At 47.7% G+C, this 21,148-nt stretch overlaps 2 protein-coding genes across 2 annotated transcripts in view; both read left to right on the top strand.

Moving 5' to 3' along the window:
• Nucleotides 1-21,148, top strand: part of STK10 (serine/threonine kinase 10) — a 168,214-nt gene that overhangs the window by 93,374 nt on the left and 53,692 nt on the right. Inside the window, exons 5-7 of the mRNA XM_003404657.4 lie at nt 4,348-4,420; nt 5,616-5,810; nt 6,550-6,631. Coding sequence (XP_003404705.1) covers nt 4,348-4,420; nt 5,616-5,810; nt 6,550-6,631 — 350 coding nt within the window. The remainder of the gene's footprint in view (nt 1-4,347; nt 4,421-5,615; nt 5,811-6,549; nt 6,632-21,148) is intronic.
• SH3PXD2B (SH3 and PX domains 2B) overlaps nt 1-21,148 on the top strand; it is a 406,416-nt gene that overhangs the window by 379,764 nt on the left and 5,504 nt on the right. The gene's annotated exons all lie outside the window — the stretch shown is intronic.

Below are 21,148 nucleotides of genomic sequence, written 5' to 3'. Positions count from 1 at the left end.
TTGTCAGTTGAGAGAGCAACTTCTATCCAGTTAGCACTGATAGGGGTTCAGAGACCAGCTTTCCTGACCGCTCCCAGGACAGGGAGAGTTCCCGGGACAGCCTCAGTCTTAAACCAGTTGCCATCAAGTTGATTCTGACTTGTGGCAATCCCCGGTGTGTCACAGTAAAACTGTGCTCCATAGGGTTTTTAATGACAGATTTTTCTAAAGTAGATTACCAGGCCTTTTTCCTGGGGCACCTCTGGGTGTATTCGAACTTCCAACCTTTTGATTAGGAGACGAGTGTGTTAACTGTTTGCACCACCCAGGGACTCTGCCTCAGCTTTGCCCAGCTTAAAAATTAAAAGGCTGGGTTGGCTCCCGTGCCCCCTGGAATAATCTCCATCATCTCATTTACAGAACGTTTACCATGAGCCAGGTTGGAGCTAAATGCTTGATGTATGTCACTTAACTAAGGCTCTTGACAGCCCTACAAAGTAGTTGTACACTCTCATCATCTCCATGTCACAGATGGGAAAACCAAACGTTAGAGGTTTGTCCTGGTTCTGGCCCCTGCCTGTCTCCTGCCATCCAGTCATACTGTCCTCCTCACAGTCCCCTCAGCCACCTAGTTCCCACCTCAGGCCCTCTGCACTTGCTATCTCATTCGCCTAGAAATATCTACCCCCGGATCTTGACCTCCCACCCACCACGCTGTCCATTTGCAAGGCCGTATCATCCCCTCATAGCCCTCCTATGACCAGGAATTACGTTGTTTGTGTATATGTTTGTTGAGTGCCTGCCTCCCCACTAGAATACAGGCTGCATGTGGTTGGAGGGTCTGGTTCATCTCTCTATTCTTAGCTCCTGGAACAGTGCCTGGGACATAATTGGTGTTCAGTTAGTGTTGGTTGAATAAATGAATGGCTCAGAAGCACTTAGCTGTACTTCCTCTGGTCCCTTCCTTTCAAGACTGCCCTCTCGCCCCCTAATGTAGACTCCTGTAGCCCTGCATACCCATCCTTCCATCACTTTACAGTTTGTTGTACTGTGGTGGCTTGTCTGTGCTGTGATGCTGGAAGCTAAGCCACCAGTATTTCAAATACCAGCAGGGTCACCCATGGTGGACAGGTTTCAGTGGAGCTCCCAGACTAAGACAGACTAGGAAGAAAGGCCTGGCAATCTACTTCTGAAGAGTAGCCCAGTGAAAACCCTATGGATCACAGAATATTGTCAGAGACATTGACTCACTTACTTTGGACATGTCATAAGAAGGGACCAGTCACTGGAGAAGGACATCATGGTTGGTAGATGGCCAGCGTAGGTGAGGGAAGCCTCAGTGAGGTGGATTGACACACTAGCTGCAGCAATGGAGTCAAACACACCAATGATCGTGAAGATGATGCAGGACGAGGGAACGTTTCCGTGTGTTATACATAAGGTTGCTGTCAGTCAGAGCCAACTCAGTGGCAACTAACAACAACGTGTTTGAATAGATGTTGGTTTCTGCTTATTTTATTACTACCTGCTTCCCCCACTAAGCTCTGAGCTATCTGAGGGCAAGGGCTTAGTTTGCTTTGGTCCCTGTTGTATTCTGTGCTCCCGGCCCATCTGGCTCACAGTGGTACTAACGAGTACTTGAATGAATAGATGAGTGCACGCAGGAACAGTGAAATCAGGAGCACAGACTGGAACCCAGTTCTCATGTTCACACCCGTGCTCTTAACATTATGCTATGCCCTGGTTTAGAGTTTTGAGTTTGACAGAAGCCCTTGAGTGTAGCCATCGCTGTCCCGCTGCGGTTGGGACCAGCTCATTTCAGGCTCCCAAAGTGACGAGCAGTTTCTTGGGGCAAAGCAGTTTCTTGTTTGCTTCAACGGAGCCTCACGGGTTCTCTCACGGTGTCATTTCCTCCCGAAGTTAGTTTTTAGTTGAGATGGAGCCTTGCTCCCGCAGACGGGAACTCATTGCTGTGAGTTGATGCTGACTCATAACGACCCTATAGGACAGAGTAGAACTGCCCCCACAGGGTTGCCAAGGCTGTAAATCTGTACAGATGCAGACTGCCACATCTTTCTGCTGCCGAGTGGCTAGTGGGTTCAAACCACTGACCTGACGGTTAACAGCCAAGCACTTAACCAGCACGCCACCAGGGCTCCTCACAGACAGGAGCACTGGGGGAAATTTCTCTTTGTAGCGCTTAGTGCTTCTTTTAGGAGTAGGTATATGAAGGACAATGGGTGGTAGCGTTGCGTGTGTGTTTAAAGATAAATTCTATTTATTTTGTATTAATACTAAAAGTAATACCTGTTTATCATAGCCAACTTATGGAATTCAGAAAAGTGGAAGAAACCTTGCCTAGTCTTACCGCCCACAGACAACCATTTAAGCAATTTGGTATATTTCCTCCAAGGCAGTTCAGTGTATACTTTTGCCTTTATTTGGGGGTGGGGGCGCGAGAGGAGGCATAATTCTGACCATGCAATATATTCAACTGTGTACCCTCATTTTTCCTACTTTATAATATAAATAATTTGTATGTTATTAAATACACCTCAAAAAAAACTAATGTTAATGACCACAAAGTATTCCCTTATGTGGGGGTGTACACACTTAATTATCCTGTTCAGTGTTTACCCGTTAACCGTATTTTTCTCACCTCTCCTAATTTATCTGCTGTGTGTGTATGTGATACGCCATTTTTTTTTTAATTATTCTAAAAGTATATATAAAACACAACATTTGCCAGTTCAGCATTTTTCAGGTGTAGAAAGTGGCATCAATTATACTAGTCATGTTGGTACACCATCTTAAATTCTTTCTGGAAAAGTCAGGATATATTCATTGTATGTAAAAAGTTTTAAAATCACTTGCTGTTAGCTAAGCAGTTATAATGGCTTTTAATTTGTCACTAGTATAAATGGCACTTTTTTTTTCCTTTCAGGGTTTTTTTTTTTTCTTTTTTGTTGTGCTTTAAATGAAAGTTTACAATTCAAGTCAGTTTCTCATACAAAAACTTTCACATATATTGTTATGTGACCCTAGTTGCTCTCCCTATGTGACAGCACACTCTTCCTCTCCACCCTGGATTTCCCTTGTCCGTTCAACCAGGTCCTGTCCGCCTCTGCATTCTCATCTCACTTCCAGACAGGAGCTGCCCACATAGTCTCATGTGTCTACTTGAGCTGAGAAGCACACTCCCCACCAGTATCATTTTATGCCTTATACCCCAAAACCCAGTGCTGTCGAGTCAATTCTGACTCATAGCAACCATACAGGACAGAGTAGAACTGCCCCATAGAGTTTCCAAGGAGCACCTGGTGGATTAAAACTGCCGACCCTTTGGTTAGCAGCTATAGCACTTAACCACTATGCCACCAGGGTTTCCTAATGTCTTATAGTCCAGTCTAATCTTTGTCTGAAGAGTTGGCTTCAGGAATGATTTTAGTTTTGGGCTAACAGAGAGTCCGAGGGCCATGTCTTCTGGGGTCCCTCCAGTCTCAGGCCATAAAGTCTGGTCTTTTTACTAGAACTTGAGTTCTGCACCCCACTTACCTCCTGCTCCATCAGGGACTCTCTGTTTTGTTCTCTGTCAGGGCGGTCTTTTGTGGTAGTTGGTCACCATCTAGTTCTTGTGGTCTCAGGCTGATGGAGTCTCTCATTTATGTGGCCCTTTCTGTCTCTTGGGTGCATATTTTCCTTGTGTCTTTGGTGTTCTTCATTCTTCTTTAGTTCAGGTGGGTTAGAACCAATTGATGCATCTTAGATTGCTGCATGCTAGCTTTTAAGACCTCAGACCTAAATGGCACTTTTTTGATGAGCATATTTATATATCAATTTTTTGTGTGTTTTTAGGATTATTTCATTAGGGTTAGATTCCTAGATTTGGAATGGCTGGGTCAAAAGAGGATGGGTATTTTAAAGATTTTGCTTTTTCCTTGCCAAACTGCTATCTTAACGTCTCTTGCCAGTTTTGACTCTCATTAAAGCTAACCCATTGCCATGAAGTTGAGGGACCCTATAGGACAGAGTTAAACTGCCCCATAGGTTTTTCAAGGAGCAGCTGGTGGATTCAAACTGTCGACCTTTTGGTTAGAAGCCGAGCTCTTAACTACTGTGCCACCAGGGCTTCTTGACTGTCATTAGCAGATGGGCACATTTCAGCACATCCTTACAGCAGTAAAGATTATTATTTGTATATGTTTTTTTATATTACATTTTAACGACCACCAATTTTCTTAGATAGGAAATGGCGTCTGTTAGTTGATTTGGACCATATATACCTGAGTTCACATCGTGAGCTTTTAACCCAGAGCCATGGGTGGAGGAATGTCCGTCCAATACTCTATCTGAGATTATGTCTTGCAGCTGACTTTGGTGTATCTGCCAAGAATCTGAAAACTCTGCAGAAACGAGATTCCTTCATAGGAACGCCTTACTGGTGAGTTGCGTAGCTTCTGGAAATTGCATGATAGATCAAACTTTAAACCTAACATTCTCCCAGGTGACCTCCAGGTGGTATAGAGGGAGAAAGTCCAGAGGGCAAGAGATTTCCTGTGTGAGGCCAGCCTCCACCACTTACTAGTGGTTTGACCTTGGACTAGTTGCCTAGCTTCTTTAGGCCTCACTTTCCTCATGTGTAAAATGGGCAGAGAATAAAACAACAACAAAAAAAAACCCAGTGCCGTCGAGTCGATTCCGACTCATAGCGACCCTATAGGACAGAATAGAACTGCGCCATAGTTTCCAAGGAGCGCCTGGTGGATTTGAACTGCTGACCCTTATGGTTAGCAGCTGTAGCACTTAACCACTATGCCACCAGGGTTTCCCAGGCAGAGAATAGCACCTACTTCATAGGGCTATTGTGAGAATTAAGTGCAATGATGCATATAGAAAGTGCTTCATTGGTAATAACTAAACTGGAACCCCTTTAAAATGGTTCAGTTCTTGATATATATTCAGCAAGTATTTATTGAGCGCCAGGCACTGGGCTGGGAATGGGGGCTATAAAGATGAACAATATAAGCTTGATTTCCACTCTCACTGAATCTCCCTGGACCTCTCTAGTTCTCTACTATTTTCTTTCCAGTAATACTGCTTTTTAAACCAACTCTCTTACTCAGTTTCACACCTACTTTCTATTTTGTCCTGTTTCCACAATTTTTTCGTGTGTATTACTTCCATGTTCCCAGGGTAGAGCTTAGGCTGCTTTCTTGCTTATTACTCACCCTTTATTTCTCTCTCTACCTTTTTATTCCTCTTTCTCCTTTTCTCTCTCCTTCCTTCTCTCTATGTCACTGTATTCTCTCCACCTTCCCCTGCCCCAGTTTTTCTTCACCCCTTTCTGTCTGTCCCACCCCTCTGCCCAGGACTCTGTGTTCTGGATTGTTGCTGCCACCTTGTGGTAGGCCTCAGGAACTGCAGCAGGACATGGAGGTGGAGCCGCTTGGAAGGCATTTTTCTGTGTGAATTGACGCCTGTGAGGAAGACAGTGGGACGTAAAGTAATACAAATAATGATTCAGGAATGCCTCCAACACCCTAGCATTGGTTGGTGTTGGTTCTTGACGTTGAATGTCCTAGAGGTGCCCATGGAAGCCAGATTCTGAACCCTGTGTTGTCCCTTGGTTGGTTCAGGATGGCACCTGAGGTGGTGATGTGTGAGACCATGAAGGACACCCCATACGATTACAAAGCCGACATCTGGTCCTTGGGCATCACCCTGATTGAGATGGCCCAGATCGAGCCCCCACACCATGAACTCAACCCCATGCGGGTCCTGCTCAAAATCGCCAAATCAGAGCCGCCCACGCTGCTCACCCCTGCTAAGTGGTAAGAAGTCAGGGGACTGGTCGGAGGGTCAGCCAGCTGGGACAGAGTCAGCAGTCTGGGATAGGGTCAGCAGGCCAGGACGGGGTTAGCAGGCCAGGATGGGGTCAGAAGGCTGGGATGGAATCAGCAGGCTGGGATGGGGTTAGCAGGGCAGTATGGTGTTAGAAATCCAGGATGGGGCCAGCAGGTCCGGATGATGTTAGAAGTATAGCACGGGGTGAGAATGCTGGGGTGGGGTCAGCAGGCCAGGAGACAGTCAGGTGGAATTGAGGGGAACAGAGTTTAGGACTCTGCTGTCACTGTGAGGCCTCAAAGTATGAGAGAGGTTGAGGCCAGGACCCTCCAGGCCTTTCCCCCATCACTGGGCCCTCCAACCTTCTTCCCTCTCCTGTGCTCTCTACTTGGGCCCCCATGAAGTGAACCAAGTAACCCTAGTAAGCCATTGGGGAACAAGAGTCCAACCCAAGTGCCAGCAGCCACGTGGCACAACCCTGGGCCGGGAATCCGGGCTTGGGGTTGAATCCCAGCATTGCCTCACTGTGATTCACACAGGGCTTGGGTGGAGAAGGTCACTGTGAATGCCCACAGCCTCCACGTTTCAGCCTGTGAAGGTGTTCTTTGTCCTTTGGGGTGGGCATGTTGGGAAGCACACCATGCCCGGGAGAGTGGAGGCTGTGAGGTGGGGGGTTCCCCAGTTCTCGCCCTGCTCCAAGCTTACTGGCGACACCTGACCTTCCAGGTCAGTGGAGTTCCGAGACTTCCTGAAGGTAGCCCTGGATAAGAACCCAGAAACCCGGCCCAGTGCTGCACAGCTTCTAGAGGTGAGTAATTCCGCTTTTTTGGGGTGCAGCTACCTGCTCCCCTCTTCCCTGCCCTTCCTTGGAGGTGGGAGGACCCTGGAGGGCGGGAGATGGACGAGGTCATCAGTGACCTGGAAGCTGAACGCACTCCCTGCCCAGCTCTGCCATACATTGATCCCAGGGCCCAGCCCTAAGGAATCTCCTGGGCGCTGACGTCTTGGGCCTGAAGGCTCGGCTCGCCGTGGAATCTGGCTTCAGGTGGGTCTAGATTTGAGTGAGTGACCAGAGCCTTGACTGTGAGTTTCCAGCAAGTAGCAGTAGTTAGGTGTTCAGGAAATACTGGTTAAACAGATGGATGACTGCAAAGCACAGAAACTCCTTTAACCTACTGCAGCCCAAGGGGGGAGGATATTGAAAATACCTAGAGGTATCTCACAGCAGCAGATATCAACCAGCCCTATAGGAGCTGAAGCTGGAACGAAGTGAACACTTGGTGAGTGTTTGTTGAAAAGCGAATGGAAAGCCTTTAGGGAGCAGCACAGCTATTCTCTATCCCACTCTTCACTCTCCTCAGCTGCTGGGTGTTCATAAATCCTTGAGGCCAGGTCTGGTCAGACAAAGAGAAGCCAAGAACTAGAACAATTATTCCAGTAATTTATTTACAAATGAGGCCTGAATTCCAGTCCACCTTTTTTCTTCCCAGAGCAGTATAGCATCGTGGTTAAGGGCTTGGCTCCAGGGCCAGGGCTGGGCTGCACTCACTGGTGAACTTGAGCCTGTCTGGGCCTCAGTTTCCTCATCTGTAAAGTTGCTGTTGTTGTTAGTTGTCATCAAGTTGGCTCTGACTTGTGGTGACCCCACGTACAACAGAACAAGATGTTGCCTGGTCCTGTGCCTCACAATGGATGGTATGTGTGAGTCCATGTATTTTGAGTGCCTTCCAACCTTGGGGGCTCATCTTCCAGTACTATATTGGCCAGAGGGTTTTCATTGGCTAATGTTCTGAAGTAGATAACAAGGCCTTTCTTCCTAGTCTGTCTTAGCCTGGAAGCTCTGCTGAAACCTATTCACCCATGGGCAGCCCTGCTGGTATTTGAAATACCAGTGACATAGTTTCCAGTATCATAGTCACATACAAGTCACTCAAAAAAAAAAAAAAAAAATCCAAATCCGTTGCCGTCGAGTCAATTCCAATTCATAGCGACTCTGTAGGACAGAATAGAACTGCCCATAGAGCTTCCAAAGAGTGGGCTGGTGGATTTGAATTGCCGACCTTTTGGTTAGCAGCCGTAGCACTTAACCACTACACCACAAGCCACCACAGTACAACAAACTAACAGATGGGTGGTAGATCTGTAATACAGGGGTAACGATAGTGCCTACCTCTTAGGGTTATGAGGATTGAATGCGATTGTGCATGTAGAATGTGTAGCACATGGAAAGCACTCAATAAATTTGTCCACCATCATTATCATTATCAAAAAACATATGAGACAGTAAACTTCTTATAAAACATACGGGCAGTAAAAACAACCTCTTGACAACCTTTTCTCACCTCTGGTTTCTCCCATTCCTACGTCTAATGTCCTAAAACAGTTTGCTGCCAACACTCAACGGTTATGAAACATTATTTCCCCAGCTTTTACATCCGCAAGCCTTTGCCAGCCAGAAGGGCTGAAGAGCAGGAGAGGGTCTGCAGAAATAGACCAAATGGATGTCATTCCACGTAAAGGCAGAGAAGCTCCAGTTCAGCAAAGATTTAAGGACATTCTCCTGTGCCAGGTCCTGAGCTGATGGGAAAAAACCCAGGGGCACGAGCCAGGCGCCACCCTCAAGGCACCCACACCAGTGGGTGGGTCAGTCCCTCCTGCCCACCAGTAATGTAAGAGGGAGCCATGCTGTGCTGGAGACCCCGATCAGAGGCATCAGGGACCCAGAAAAGGAGCACCATGCCCTTCAAGAACTCCTAGCAGGCATGGACTCTGAGTTGTGTTGTATTGCTTTCCTAAATCAGTTGCCATCAAGGCGCTTCCAACTCATGGCGACCCCATGTGTGTCAGAGTAGAACTGCACCATAGGGTTTTCAATGGCTGGTTTTTCGGAAGTAAATTGCCAGGTCTTTCTTCCGATGATGGACTCAAACCTCCAACTTTTCAGTTAGCAGACACAACTTAGCCCATAAGTGTTAACTGTTTGCACCACCCAGGGACTCCATGAGTTTACTAGGGCTGCTGTAACAAAGTGCCTTTGTTATGGGTGGCTTAAAACAAAAGAAATGTTTTCTCTCACAGTTCTGGAGGCTAGAAGTCCAAAATCAAGATGTTAGCAGGACCATGCTCTTTCCAAAGACTTGGCCTCTTTGGAGGGAAAGACCCTTCTTTGCCTCTTCCTAGCTTCTTTTGGTTCCTGGCAGTCCTTGGCATTCCTCGGCTTGTAGCTGCATCACTCCAATCTCCGCCTCCATCTTCACGTGGCATCTTCCCTCTGTGTGTCTGTCTCTGTCTCTTCTCTTTTAAAAGGACAGCACTAAGATTGCATTAGGACCCACCCTACTCCAGTATGATCTCATATTTACTGATAACATCTTCCAAGACCCTGTTTCCAAACAGAATCATATTCACAGGTACCAAGGATCAGGACTTCATCATATCGTTTGGGGGGACACAACTCAACCCATAAATCTCAAAAGAAGTAAGAGCCAGCCAAAGAACTTTGGGATGGTTGTCTGAAAACGAGGCAAGAGCATGAACCACCCTTCATTCACACACTGGTATCCACCAGGTGCCTCTGAAATGCCAGCTCCTGTGCTGGAAGAGCTGCGGCGAATGGAGCTGGCAAGACCCCTGACCTGCTCCAGCAGGGGGCCAGGCTGCAAACAAACACGTCTATGTGCATGTCAGGTGCCGATTAGTGCTATGGAGAAAAGTACAGTAGCGCAGGTGTGGGGTGCCTAGAAGGGCTGTTCTCCTGCAAAGGTGGGCAGGGAAGGCTCCCTGATGGATGACATATGAGCAGACACCCAAAGGAGGCGAGAGAGTGAGGCACAGGATGTGGCAGCCACAGAGGCCTGGGACAGGAGCATGGTCAGCGAGTGCCAGGAGGAACCGGGAGGATGAGCCATGGGAGCACAGAGGCGAGGTAGACTGATTGGGGGTGAGGTTGGAATAGTACTGGGGTGTGTCGGAGACCCCCAGGACCACCCCAGGCTTGGTGACTCACTAGGAGGACTTAAAGGGCTTGGCATATTGTCATACTCAAGACTATGGTTTATTACAGTGAAAAGCTACGTTATTACAGCAAATGGATACAAAGCAAAATCAGCAAAGGGAAAAGGTGCAGGTCAAAGCCTGGGGAAACCAGGCACAAGCTTCCAGAGCCCTACCTCCGTGGAGTCAAACAGGATGTGCCTCATTCCCCAGCAATCAGTTGTGACAACATGTGTGAATCATTGTCTACCCTAGAATCCTCTTAGAGACTCTGCACCCAGGGTTTTTCTTGGGGACGAATCACTTGGCCACCCTTTTCCTGGCATATACCCAAATTCCAGACTCCCAGAAGGAAAGCAGGTATTCAGCATAAATACACTGTAAAACTGTTCAGGCACAATTAGCCGCTGCTATCAGTTAATGGTGGAAACCATTCAGAAATCGAAGTTCCCAGACACCACCCAAGGACCAACCTTGCCAGCAGGCCTTTCCAAGGGCAGCAGTCTTAGGCCTGTGATGTTAACTCTTTTCTGCACGTGGGGCCAGGTCGTGCACTGGCCCTGCAACCACTTCCAGGATGTGGGCCTACGTGAGGTGGTGCCCATGGAAGGGTGGAGTAGGGGTACTCCTGCTGACTTATATTTAAAAGGGTTCCTCTGGCTGTTGTGAGCAGAATCAAGACAAGGGCATGATCAGGGAGACCAGCCCGTGTGACCGTGAACATCTTATTAGCCAGGTGTACAGCCTTAGCGTGGGAAAGTGGATGGTTTTCTTGAAGCTTTTTGGAACATTGATGGTAGCGAGTGAGCTGTCCTCCACCAGGGCAGGCACCTCGTGTCAGGGGTGTCCATGTGCTAGCAGCTGCTGGGGTGAGTGTTGAGGTGTCCCCACAGTGGTCTGAAGCTGCACACACTGCCCTTTCCAGCCACCCACACATACTGCTGTTCTGTCCTCTCACCACCACCGCTGACAGAAGAGGGAGATGGCGGGACTGGGTGATGGCGGGGCTGCCCATCCACTCCCCTGCTACCCTGGTCCTTTCACCTATGGTAATGTCCCCTAATGCAGGTAGGAGGAAAGGACGAAGATGCCATGCCCAGCACGCGAGTCCTTTATGTTCCTGAAGACCAGCTCTATATACCTGGCCCCAGACTGCCATTCTGGGCTTCAGTGCCTACATCTAGGCATGTAGCATAGTGGTGAAGAATACGGACTGGGGCTACAAAGTCCTAGGTTCAAATCCCAGCTCTGCCACTTACTGGCTGTGAGACATTGGACAAATGGCTTTGCCTCTCTGTGGCTCTGTTTTCTTATGTCTGAAATGGGGATAATAATGACCCCTCCCCAATAAGATCAAAAAATACAAACCCAATTGCCACAAAGTTGATTCCAACTCCTGGCAACCCAATGTGTGCAGAGTAGAACTGTGCTCCACAGGGTTTTCATGGCTGTGACCTTTTGGAAACAGATCACCAGGCCATTCTTTTGATGGTTTGAACCGCCAGCCTTTCTGTTGGTAGCTGTGTGCTTAGCCATTTGCAGCACCCAGGAGATACTGTGAAGCGTGGTGCTGAATGAATGTTTGATGAGTTGAATCGTTAAAAAATGAAAAGAAACCAGGATGCAAATGAAGTCTCTCTGCTAGGGGGTCATGATTGTTCCTTTTAAGTTTCTGCAGTGTATTTGAAAGCAAATAGCTGGAGTACCAGGAGGCTTCATTTTCTGGTTATTGTGGGGTTACAGTGTCGGGGAGGGAGTGGACTGGGGCCAGACTGGGAGGGGGGATTGGGGAGCCGCTGTCACTGGCAGATGTAGAATCTCCCCAGCCTCTGGGGACCAAGTGTTTCCTGTAAGCAGGCACCTCCTGCCCTGACACATCTGGCCTCTGGGACATTCCACTGGGAAGAGACCAGCTGTCTTGCTTCCCCCTTAGCAGCCCCGGAGCCGTAGCCTGAGCCAGGAATTTCCGTTAGATAGCTGGAAAGATGGTCCTGCCAGAGGATCTTAGAGTACAACGGAAGAATTGCAAAGAAAGGAGAGGTCTCGGAGGATAAGTGAAACATCTCACAGAGGGTGTATTGCTCTTAGCTTTTTCCAATGCCTTTTTGTGTCTGAGTTAGGTAGGATAGGAGCGTTGTTGTTGTTGTTGTCATTGTTAGCTGCTATTGAGTGGGCCCCTGACTCATGGGGACTCCATGCACTCCTGTGCCATCCCCATTATCAATTGTGGATCAAACCGTTGTGATCTATAGGGATTTCATTGGCTGATTTTTGGAAATAGGTCACCAGGCCTTTCTTCCTAGTTCATCTTAGTCTGGAAGCTCCACTGAAGCCTCTTGAGCATCAGAGCAAAATGCAAGCTTGCACTGACAGACAGGTGGTGGCCGTGCATGAGGTACATTGGCCAGGAATCGAACTCAGGTCTTCCTCATGGAAGGCAAGAGTTCTATAACTGAACCACCAGTGCCCCCAAGATGAGGACACCAAGGCTTGGGGCAGGTAAGCCTTGCTTGACTTGCCTTCTGTCACCTGGCTTTGAGTGGCATACGTAGGCTCCAATCTCAGCTTCCCAGCCCTCCAGTCTGGAGCTGTTCATGCCCCATACCTCAGCCCTCAAGTCTGCCTGCTTCCCAGGAGGTACCTCCTGGCCTCTCATTTTTTCCAGTGCCTTGCGATGGGCTGGCTGACATGTCCCCACTGGTTTGTGATTCACTCATTTGGCTGCGCAGACATTCTTTGGGACTTCATGGTTAATAACAGAGGCTCTGAAATCAGACAGACCCACTTGGGAATCTGGGTGATTCTCACTCTGCACCACAGTTTCCTCATCTGTGAAATGTGGACAGTACTCACTTCCCAAGGAGCCCTGATGGCGCAGTGGTTAAGTGCTTGGCTGCTACCCAAAGGTCTGTGATTCAAACTCAGCCGCCGCTCCGCGGGAGAAAGACCTGGGGATCTGCTTCCGTGAAGCCTTGGAAACCCTTTGGGGCAGTTCTGCTCTGTCCTGTAGGGCTGCTATGAGTCAGAATCAACTTGAAGGCAACGGGCTTGGATTTTTTACTTGCTTCGCAGAATGCTGGCAGCGAATGAGATTCTGTACATCACTTTTTTTTTTCCTGTTTAATTTTTTTTCCATGCTTTAGGGTTCCTAGCGTTGTCCCTGTTTTTTCTTTATGATCTTTATTGTTTTAGATTTTATATTTAGGTCTTTGATCCATTTTGAGTTAGTTTTTGTGCGTGGAGTGAGGTATGGGTCTTGTTTAATTTTTTTGTAGATGGATATCTAGTTATGCCAGCATCATTTGTTAAAAAGACTGTCTTTTCCCAAATTAACAGACTTCGGGCCTTTGTTGAGTATCAGCTGCTCATATGTGGATGAATTTATGTCTGGATTCTCAATTCTGTTCTATTGGTCTATGTATCTGTTGTTGTATCAGTACCAGGCTGTTTTGACTACTGTGGTGGTTTAATAGGTTGTAAAATCAGGTAGCGTGAGGCCTCCCAATTTGTTCATCTTCAGTAATGCTTTACTTATCCAGGGCCTCTTCCCTTTCCATAGGAAGTTGGTGATTTGTTTCTCCATCTCATTAAAAAATGCCATTGGAATTTGGATTGTGATTGCATTGTACCTGTAGATCGCTTTGGGTAGAATAGACATTTCCACAATGTTGAGTCTATCCATGAACAAGGTATGTTTTTCCACTTACATAGGTCTGTTTTGGTTTCTTGTAACAGTGTCTTGTAGTTTTCTTTGCATAGGTCTTTTATCTCTTCGGTAAGCCTTACTCCTAAGCATTTTCTGTTTGATTTTTTTACTATGGTAAAGTGTATAATGTCCATTTACCATTTTAACATGTACAGTTCAGTGGCGTTAATTATATTCTCAATGTTGTGCAACCATCACCTCTATCAACTCCCTAAATGTATTTCACATTTTTAGCGTAACGGCTGTCGCATGTTTAGTGCTGAGCATATGCTTATTGGATATCCCTGGGTGGTGTAAACTGTTAACGCACTTGGCTGCTAACCAAAAGATTTGTGGTTCAAGTCTACCCAGAGGCAGCTCAGAAGAAAGGCCTTGGCAATCTGCCTTCAAAAAATAGGCATTGAAAACCCTGTGGAACATAGTTCTCCTGTGACACACCTGGATCTCCGTGAGTCAGAATTGATTGCACAGCAGCTGGTTTGGTGCATGTACTTTATTTGCTTTCAAATCCAGCCCACTTCATCACAACTATTCTTGTTATCAGTGGGTTCCGTGATGTCGAACGTGGCGGTCGGGCCTCCGTGCTCATCCTACTGGACCAGCAGCGGCAGTGACCACTCGCCTTCCTCACCATCTACTCTTGGCTTCCAGGCTTCCCTGTGATTCACCTTCCGTCTTCCTGGTCGCTCCTTCACTTGTTCCTCTTTCTCCAGCTAGTTAATGTGGTGGTACACCTGGCCATCTCTTTCTTCTACACTCATCTTGGTGATCTCACCCAGTTCACAACAACTCTCAGATTTATACCAACAGCCCAGCCTGCACCAGACTCCTGTGTCCAGCTGTTGACTCCCCATCTCCCCGTGGATGTCCAGTGGGCATCTCAGCCTTAACACAACTGCAACTGTGCGTCCTGATCTTCCCCCCAGTGTGTTCCATCAGCTCCCTGAGAACAGCAGCCTTCCGCTGGCTCAGGCCCCCAACCTTGCGAGCATCCTTGACTCCTCTCCAGTCTGTCAGCAGTCTCCCTCTCTGTCCTTTTGTCCAGAATCTGACCACTTCCCTCCATTGCAGCTACCTGTCTAAGCTGCTGTCATCTCTTACTTGGATTATTGCTTCCTCACTGGTCTCCTGCCTCTGTCAGTCTCTTCTCAACACAGCAGCCAGAGGGATCCTTTTAAAAACATAAATCAGCTCATGTCCCTCCCCTGTCTAAGCCTTCCAGTGGCTCCCATTTCACTCAGGATAAAATATAGAGACTTGGTGGCCTACAAGGCCATGCATGATCTGCCCACTTCACCCCCAACCCTCTCACCCTCCCTTTCTCTCTCCCTGCTTCACTCTGCTCCGGCCTCTCTCCCAGCACACTGCCTCCACAGGCTTTGTACTGGCTGTTCCCTTTGCCTGGAATGCTCTCCCCCCAGGTACCTCATTGGTTAATTCCCTCCCTCCTTCAAGTCTTTGCTCATGTGTTACTTCTCAGTGAGGCCTCCCTCAACCAACCTATTTCAAGTTGCAAACCTACCACACTCCCCACGCTCCTAATTCATCTTTCCTCGCCCTCCTTTTTTTCCCCCAATAGTACTCATCTTAGTCATCTAGTGCTGCTATAGCAGGAATACCACAAGTGAATGGCTTTAACAAAGAGAAGTTTATTTCCCCGCAGTAAAGTAGGCTAGAAGTCCAAATTCAGGCATCAGCTCCAGGGGAAGGCTTTCTCTCTGTCAGCTCTGGAGGAAGGTCCTTCTCATCAATCTTCCGCTGAACTAGAACCTTCTCCACACAGGAACACGGGGTCCAAAAGACCCACTCTGTTCCCGGCACTGCATTCATAGTGGTATGAGGTCCCCCGTCTCTCTGCTTGCTTCTTTGATTTATATCTCAAAAGAGATTGGCTCAAGACAATCCAGTCTTGTAGGTTGAGTCCTGCCTCATTAACATAACTGCCACCTATCCCACCTCATTAACATCGTAGAGGTAGGATTACAACACATAGGAAAAATCACATCTGATGACAAAATGGTGGACAATCACACAATACTGGGAATCATGGCCTAGCCAAATTGATACGCATACTTTTGGGAGACACAGTTCAATCCATGACAGTACTCATACTATTGTAACTTATTTATTGTGTTTATTGACCATCTCCCCACCCCCCAGCATGTCAGCTCCCTGAGGACAGTGACCTTTGTCTGTTTTATTCACTGATGTGTTCCAAGCATCCAGAACAGTGCCCAGTACATAGTGGGCCCTCAACAAATATTTGTTAAATACTTCTACTTAGTTAGGAATCCCTAAACCCATTCCTGTCGAGTCAGTTCTGACTCACAGTGACCTTATGGGACAGAGTAGAACTGCCCATAGAGTTTCCAAGAAGCACCTGGTGGATTCAAACAGCCAACCTTTTGGTTAGCAGTCTCGTAGCACTTAATCACTATGCCACCAGGGTTTCCAAACCAAACCCATTTCCATCAAGTCAATTCCAACTCGTAGTGAGCTGGAGGACAGAGTAGAACTGCCCCCTAGGGTTTCCAAGGAGCACCTGGTGGATTTGAACTGCCAGCCTTTTGGTTAGCAGCCATAGATCTTAACCAGTATGCCACCTGGGTTTCTTAGGAGTCCCTGGGTGGCACAAATGGTTAAGGGCTTGGTTACTCACTGAAAGGTTGGTAGTTTAAATCCACACAGAGACACCTTAGAATGAAGGCCTGGTGATCTGCTTCTGAAGGGTCACAGCCATGAAGACCCTGTGGAGTGCAGTTCTACTCTGAAGCACTTGAGGTCACCATGAGTCAAAATTGACTTGATGGCAACTGGATTTTAGTTCTAGTTAACACACTGTTAATGTAGCTCTTTCTCCATCCAGGTGTTATTTGAAATGCTTAGTAAACGTTAACTAGCTTTATTCTCATAACTACCCTATGTAGTAGGTACTGTTCAGATCTCAACTGAGCACATGATGAAACTGAGGCACAGAGAGGTTACGTAGCCTGCAGAAGGTCACCCAACTTGTAAGTGACAGATTTGGGATTTTGATCCCGGTTGTCTGGTTCAAAATCCCTTGATCACCTCTGGTAAGCTGTGTCTCCGAGTGAATGAAGGAAAGGAAACAGGAATGAAAGAGAAAAGTGGCGGGTGGTGGGGGGAGAAAGGCTGGAAGGGAGAAGGGAGCGAGGATTGAAAGTTTCCCATGGAAACTTGGAAGCCTTTCCTAAAGCCAGTCTCTGAGTGAAGAACCCCTGGGCTAATGGTTTCTAAACGCACAGAGCTTAGCTTAGGAGAAAATAGGCTGAAGTTCTTGGAAAGGACGTCTGTTTGGACTGTAGGAGTAGCCCTGGCCAGAAGGGCGGGTGCCAGCTGGCGAGCTATGTAACGTGACACCGCCTGTCTTGGCTCCCAGCAGAGATGCCTCAAACACCCGCTCCTCTTCCTGGAGGAGCAGATGGCTCACCCCCTCTGGTGCGGGCTTTCCGCTGGGGTGCCCAAGACCCTTTCCGGGAACCATGCAGGCACACAGCCTACCTACATGCAGACACGGCCTGTTTGGCCATCCTGGGAAGGTTCAGGGCCCTCCCTTGCAACATAGCTGGGTCTTTGTCTCTCCAATGGGACTTGGCAATTTGGGGGCTGGAGGAAAAGTCTTTTCTAAACACATCCTTGGAGGCAGTAGAGCTGCTGAAGTTGGGGAGACAGCCTGGGCTTTGTGTCCTGGGGCAGTTTAAAAATAGTGTTCTGGGTCTGAGCCTTCACAGGAGAGGCTGCCCCATCTGCCAGCCTCACTCTCCCTGGAGTCCCAGGAGCCCAGCCTCCAGGGCAGTGCCTTCCTCACCTGCTGCTCTGTCAAAGGCTTTATTAGGACCTCCTAGCTTCCCCTCTGCCTCAGCAGGGCCCTGGGTGCTCAGGGGAGGCAACAGAGTAGATGACTCAGCCTCCAGAAAGCAAGGTTCCTGGCCATGCTGAAAAGCCACTAATTTGGTCAATGTGTGATGTGCCCTAATGAAAACCTGGTATTTCCAGAAGCCTGTGCTTGCGTTATTTATTTCTGCCCCATCAGCTTCAGGCACTGCAGCAAAGCATCTCATGGTTTCTTGTTCCAGTTCACATGTGTGAGGTTGTGCAGTGTGAAGTTCCTACCCTCTGTTCCAAGATGCTGTGCTCTGTGGGGATGCAGGAGGGAGTAGAAATGGCTAGGAGCTCAAAACTGGTGACCTAAAGGTTTCTCTGACTGTGCTTGCTGCTGCTGCTGCTGGTTGTGGTGATGATGACAGTGGTGGTGGTGATGATGGTGGTGGTGATGGCAATAATGATTATGGTGATGATGATGATGGTGATGGTAGTGATGGTGACAGTGGTGATTATGCTGGGCGTGGTGGTGAAGATCATAGTGGCGGTGGTGATGATGATGATGGTGGTAATGATGATAGTGTTGGTGGTGGTGATGATGGTGATAAAGACAGTTATGGTAATGATGATGATGATGGTGGTAATGATGATAGTGTTGGTGGTGGTGGTGGTGGTGATTATGCAGCTGGTGGTGGTGATGGTATGATGATGATGATGATGATGATGGTGAGAGCCACCATGTTTTGAGCACTTACTATAATACTTAATACAGACATACTATTAATCCCAGTATACAGATGAGCAAACAGGCTCAGAGATGTTAAGTGACTTTGCCCAAGATGGTGGTAGAATCTGGATTTTGTCCCAAGCAGCCTGGCTCTAGAGTTTAGAGGCAACACTCTTAACTCCAACGCTGCTCTGCCTCCCATTATGAGTAAACCCTTATTAAGACCCTACTCAAGGCCTTTTGGAACCACACAGCATCAGACCCTACTCAAGGCCTTTTGGAACCACACAGCATCAGAGTGACATCTTTAAAGGCTACTGTTAATATCATTCCTCTGCTGCAGCCCTCTGATGACCTTCACCATACCTAGAATTAACTCGCACCTCCTCACCAAGGCCCTGCATGCACCATCCCCTGCCCTGCCCTGCCCTGCCCTGCCCTGCCCTGCCCTGCCCTGCCCTGCCCTGCCCTGCCCCGCCCCCCCCGCCCCGCCTCTCTTCTCCTCTCACGGCTTTTCAGCTCCCCTCCTCCTGTTCCATATATTCCACTGCCCTGGCCTTCTAGCCATTCCTCCAGCCCAGGCAGCTCAGCCCCCTCTCAGAGCCTTTGTACGTGTGGCCCCTTCTGCCTGGAGTTCTCTACGCCCAGGTCTTTCCCTGACTGGCCCCTGCACATCTCCCAGGCCTTAGCTCAGATGTTACCTCCTCAGGGAGGCCTCTGTAACCTTGGGCCTCAGTAGCCAACGCCACCCTGGCCAGGCTTGTATTGTCCCAGTCTCGTGCTATCCTGTTAGCAGGATCTGAAGTGATCTTAGTTATCATTTGGCTACATGTCTATGATATTGTCTCTCCCACTCAGTTGGACGCCCCCAAGCACAAGGACTTTGTCTTGTTGCTTAGCCTTATTTCAGCATCTGGCTCGTTGCTGGCCCCAATATATGACTTTGGAAGGAATCACTTAAATTAAGTTTTTAAATTCTTTGCTAGTTTGAATTAGCTAGAGAAAGGCCAGTTTAAGAAAATCTGAATGATAAGGCTTTTTAGAAGAAGTGGAGTTTATCGCGTTCAGGTGTACAGAGTCTCTTGAACAAGTTGAATAGGGTGTTTCCTGGTTGTTGTTGCTATTAGGTGCCGTTGAGTCAGTTCTGACTCATAGCAATCCTATGTACAACAGAATGAAACACTGCCCGGTCCAGCGCCGTCCTCACAATCGCTGCTATGTTTGAGTCTATTGTTGCAGCTACTGTGCAAGGCCATCTCTTTGAGGTTTTCCTCTCCTTCTCTGACCCTCTACTTTACCAAGCATGATGTCGCTCTCCAGGGACTGGTCCCTCCTAATAACATGTCCAAAGTATGTGAGACCAAAGTTTGCCATCCCTGCTTTTAAGGAGCTTTCCTTGCCTGGTGCCCTTCCTTAAAAGGGCTGTTTTAAGTGAAAAAAAGAAAAAAAAAACAGATAAGAATGATTTGTGGTGAATATATCAGTTGTAAATGGGTTTTCAAGGTTCTAGAAAATTTATTCTCTTTAGTAGTTTAAATACTTTCCCCAAAATCTTGTTGACACTTCCTCCACTGATAAGTTCTCTGATAGCAAAAACAGTGAATTTCATCAGTCTTCCTACTAATTTCCAGTGAACAAAATCCAACTCAGTGACGCCTCCAACATTCCCTCTGCAGGTCCCTGGGTGAGTGGTGAATTGAGGAATCCCAGATCCTGTCCACACCCTGGTGGTCGGGATAAAATCCCAGGCAGGATTTCACCATTTAACATCTGCTGAGGGCTGGTGGTGCAGTGGTTAGGTGCTCGGCTGCTAACCAAACAGTCAGCAGTTCTAATCCACCAGCCACTCCTTGGAAACCCCATGGGGCAGCTCTACCCTGTCCTGTAGAGTCCCTATGAGTTGGAATTGGCTCGATGGCAACGGGTTTGGTTTTTTGTTTTTTGAGGAGCCCCTGGGTGGTACAAACGGTTGACACACTTGGCTGCTAACTAAAAGGTTGTAGGTTCAAGTCGACCCACAGATACTTCAGACGAAAAGCCTGGCAATTACTTCCAAAAAATCAGCCATTGAAAACCCCATGGAGCACAGTTCTACTCTGACACAGATAGGGTTGCCATGACTCAGAGCTGACTCAGCGGCAACTGGTACTGGATGGCCTTAAAAAGTTTGGTGTTTTGTAAGATCTGTAAAAGAGTATTCGCTTTTAAGTGACTTAGGTGTGATATTTCTAAAGAAGCCTAGGAATAAAACATACGTTACTCTACTGCAAGAGTTTGTACTTTCTTTCTTAAAACCAAACACATACGTCCCCAAAAAACATAATACAAGGATGTTCATAGCAGCTTTATTCATAGTTGCCAAAAACAGGGAACACCCCAAACGTCCATCGACAGCAGAATGGATGAACCAACTGTGACATGTTTATGGAGTGGCGTACTGCACAGGAATAGAAAAGGAGTGAGTTAGGGATGCACACAGCAACGTAGGTGAACCTCACAGGCATTATGTGGAATAAAGGACACTGGAGAGTCTCTGGGTGGCTCAAACTGTTAAGCACTGAACTACTCACTGAAACACTGGCAGTTCAAACCCACCCAGAGGTCCCTCGAAAGACAGCCCTGGTGATCTGCTTCCAAAAGGTCAGCCTTGAAGATCCTATGGAGCGGTTCTACTCTATCACAGATGGGTCTACTTGATGCCAACTAACAACAATAACGATATGCCAGATTTGAGTAAAGGAAGCCAAACTCTAAAAATTACATACTGTATAATTCTCTTTAGATGAGTTAAAGAGCAGGCAGAACCAGCCTGTGGTGATGGGTGACTGTGGGGAAAGAGAAATGACTGCAGGGGGATACAAGGGAACTTCCTGGAGTAATGGAAGTGTCTTGCATCTTGATCTGGGTGCTCGTTCCATTGGGTGTATATATACCTAAAGGTCTTCGAAACAAATGTACCAATGCATTCAAGGAATTCATACTAGGACAAACAGTATGCAGTGGGGCAAGGGGTATGTGGGAACCCTCTGTACTTTCTGCACAATTTTTCTGTAAAC

The sequence above is a fragment of the Loxodonta africana genome, chromosome 2, assembly GCF_030014295.1.
Source record: "Loxodonta africana isolate mLoxAfr1 chromosome 2, mLoxAfr1.hap2, whole genome shotgun sequence".
In the NCBI taxonomy this organism is placed as follows: domain Eukaryota; kingdom Metazoa; phylum Chordata; class Mammalia; order Proboscidea; family Elephantidae; genus Loxodonta; species Loxodonta africana.
Note: the sequence above shows the minus strand (reverse complement) of the source record. Positions and strands in the feature narration are given on the sequence as shown.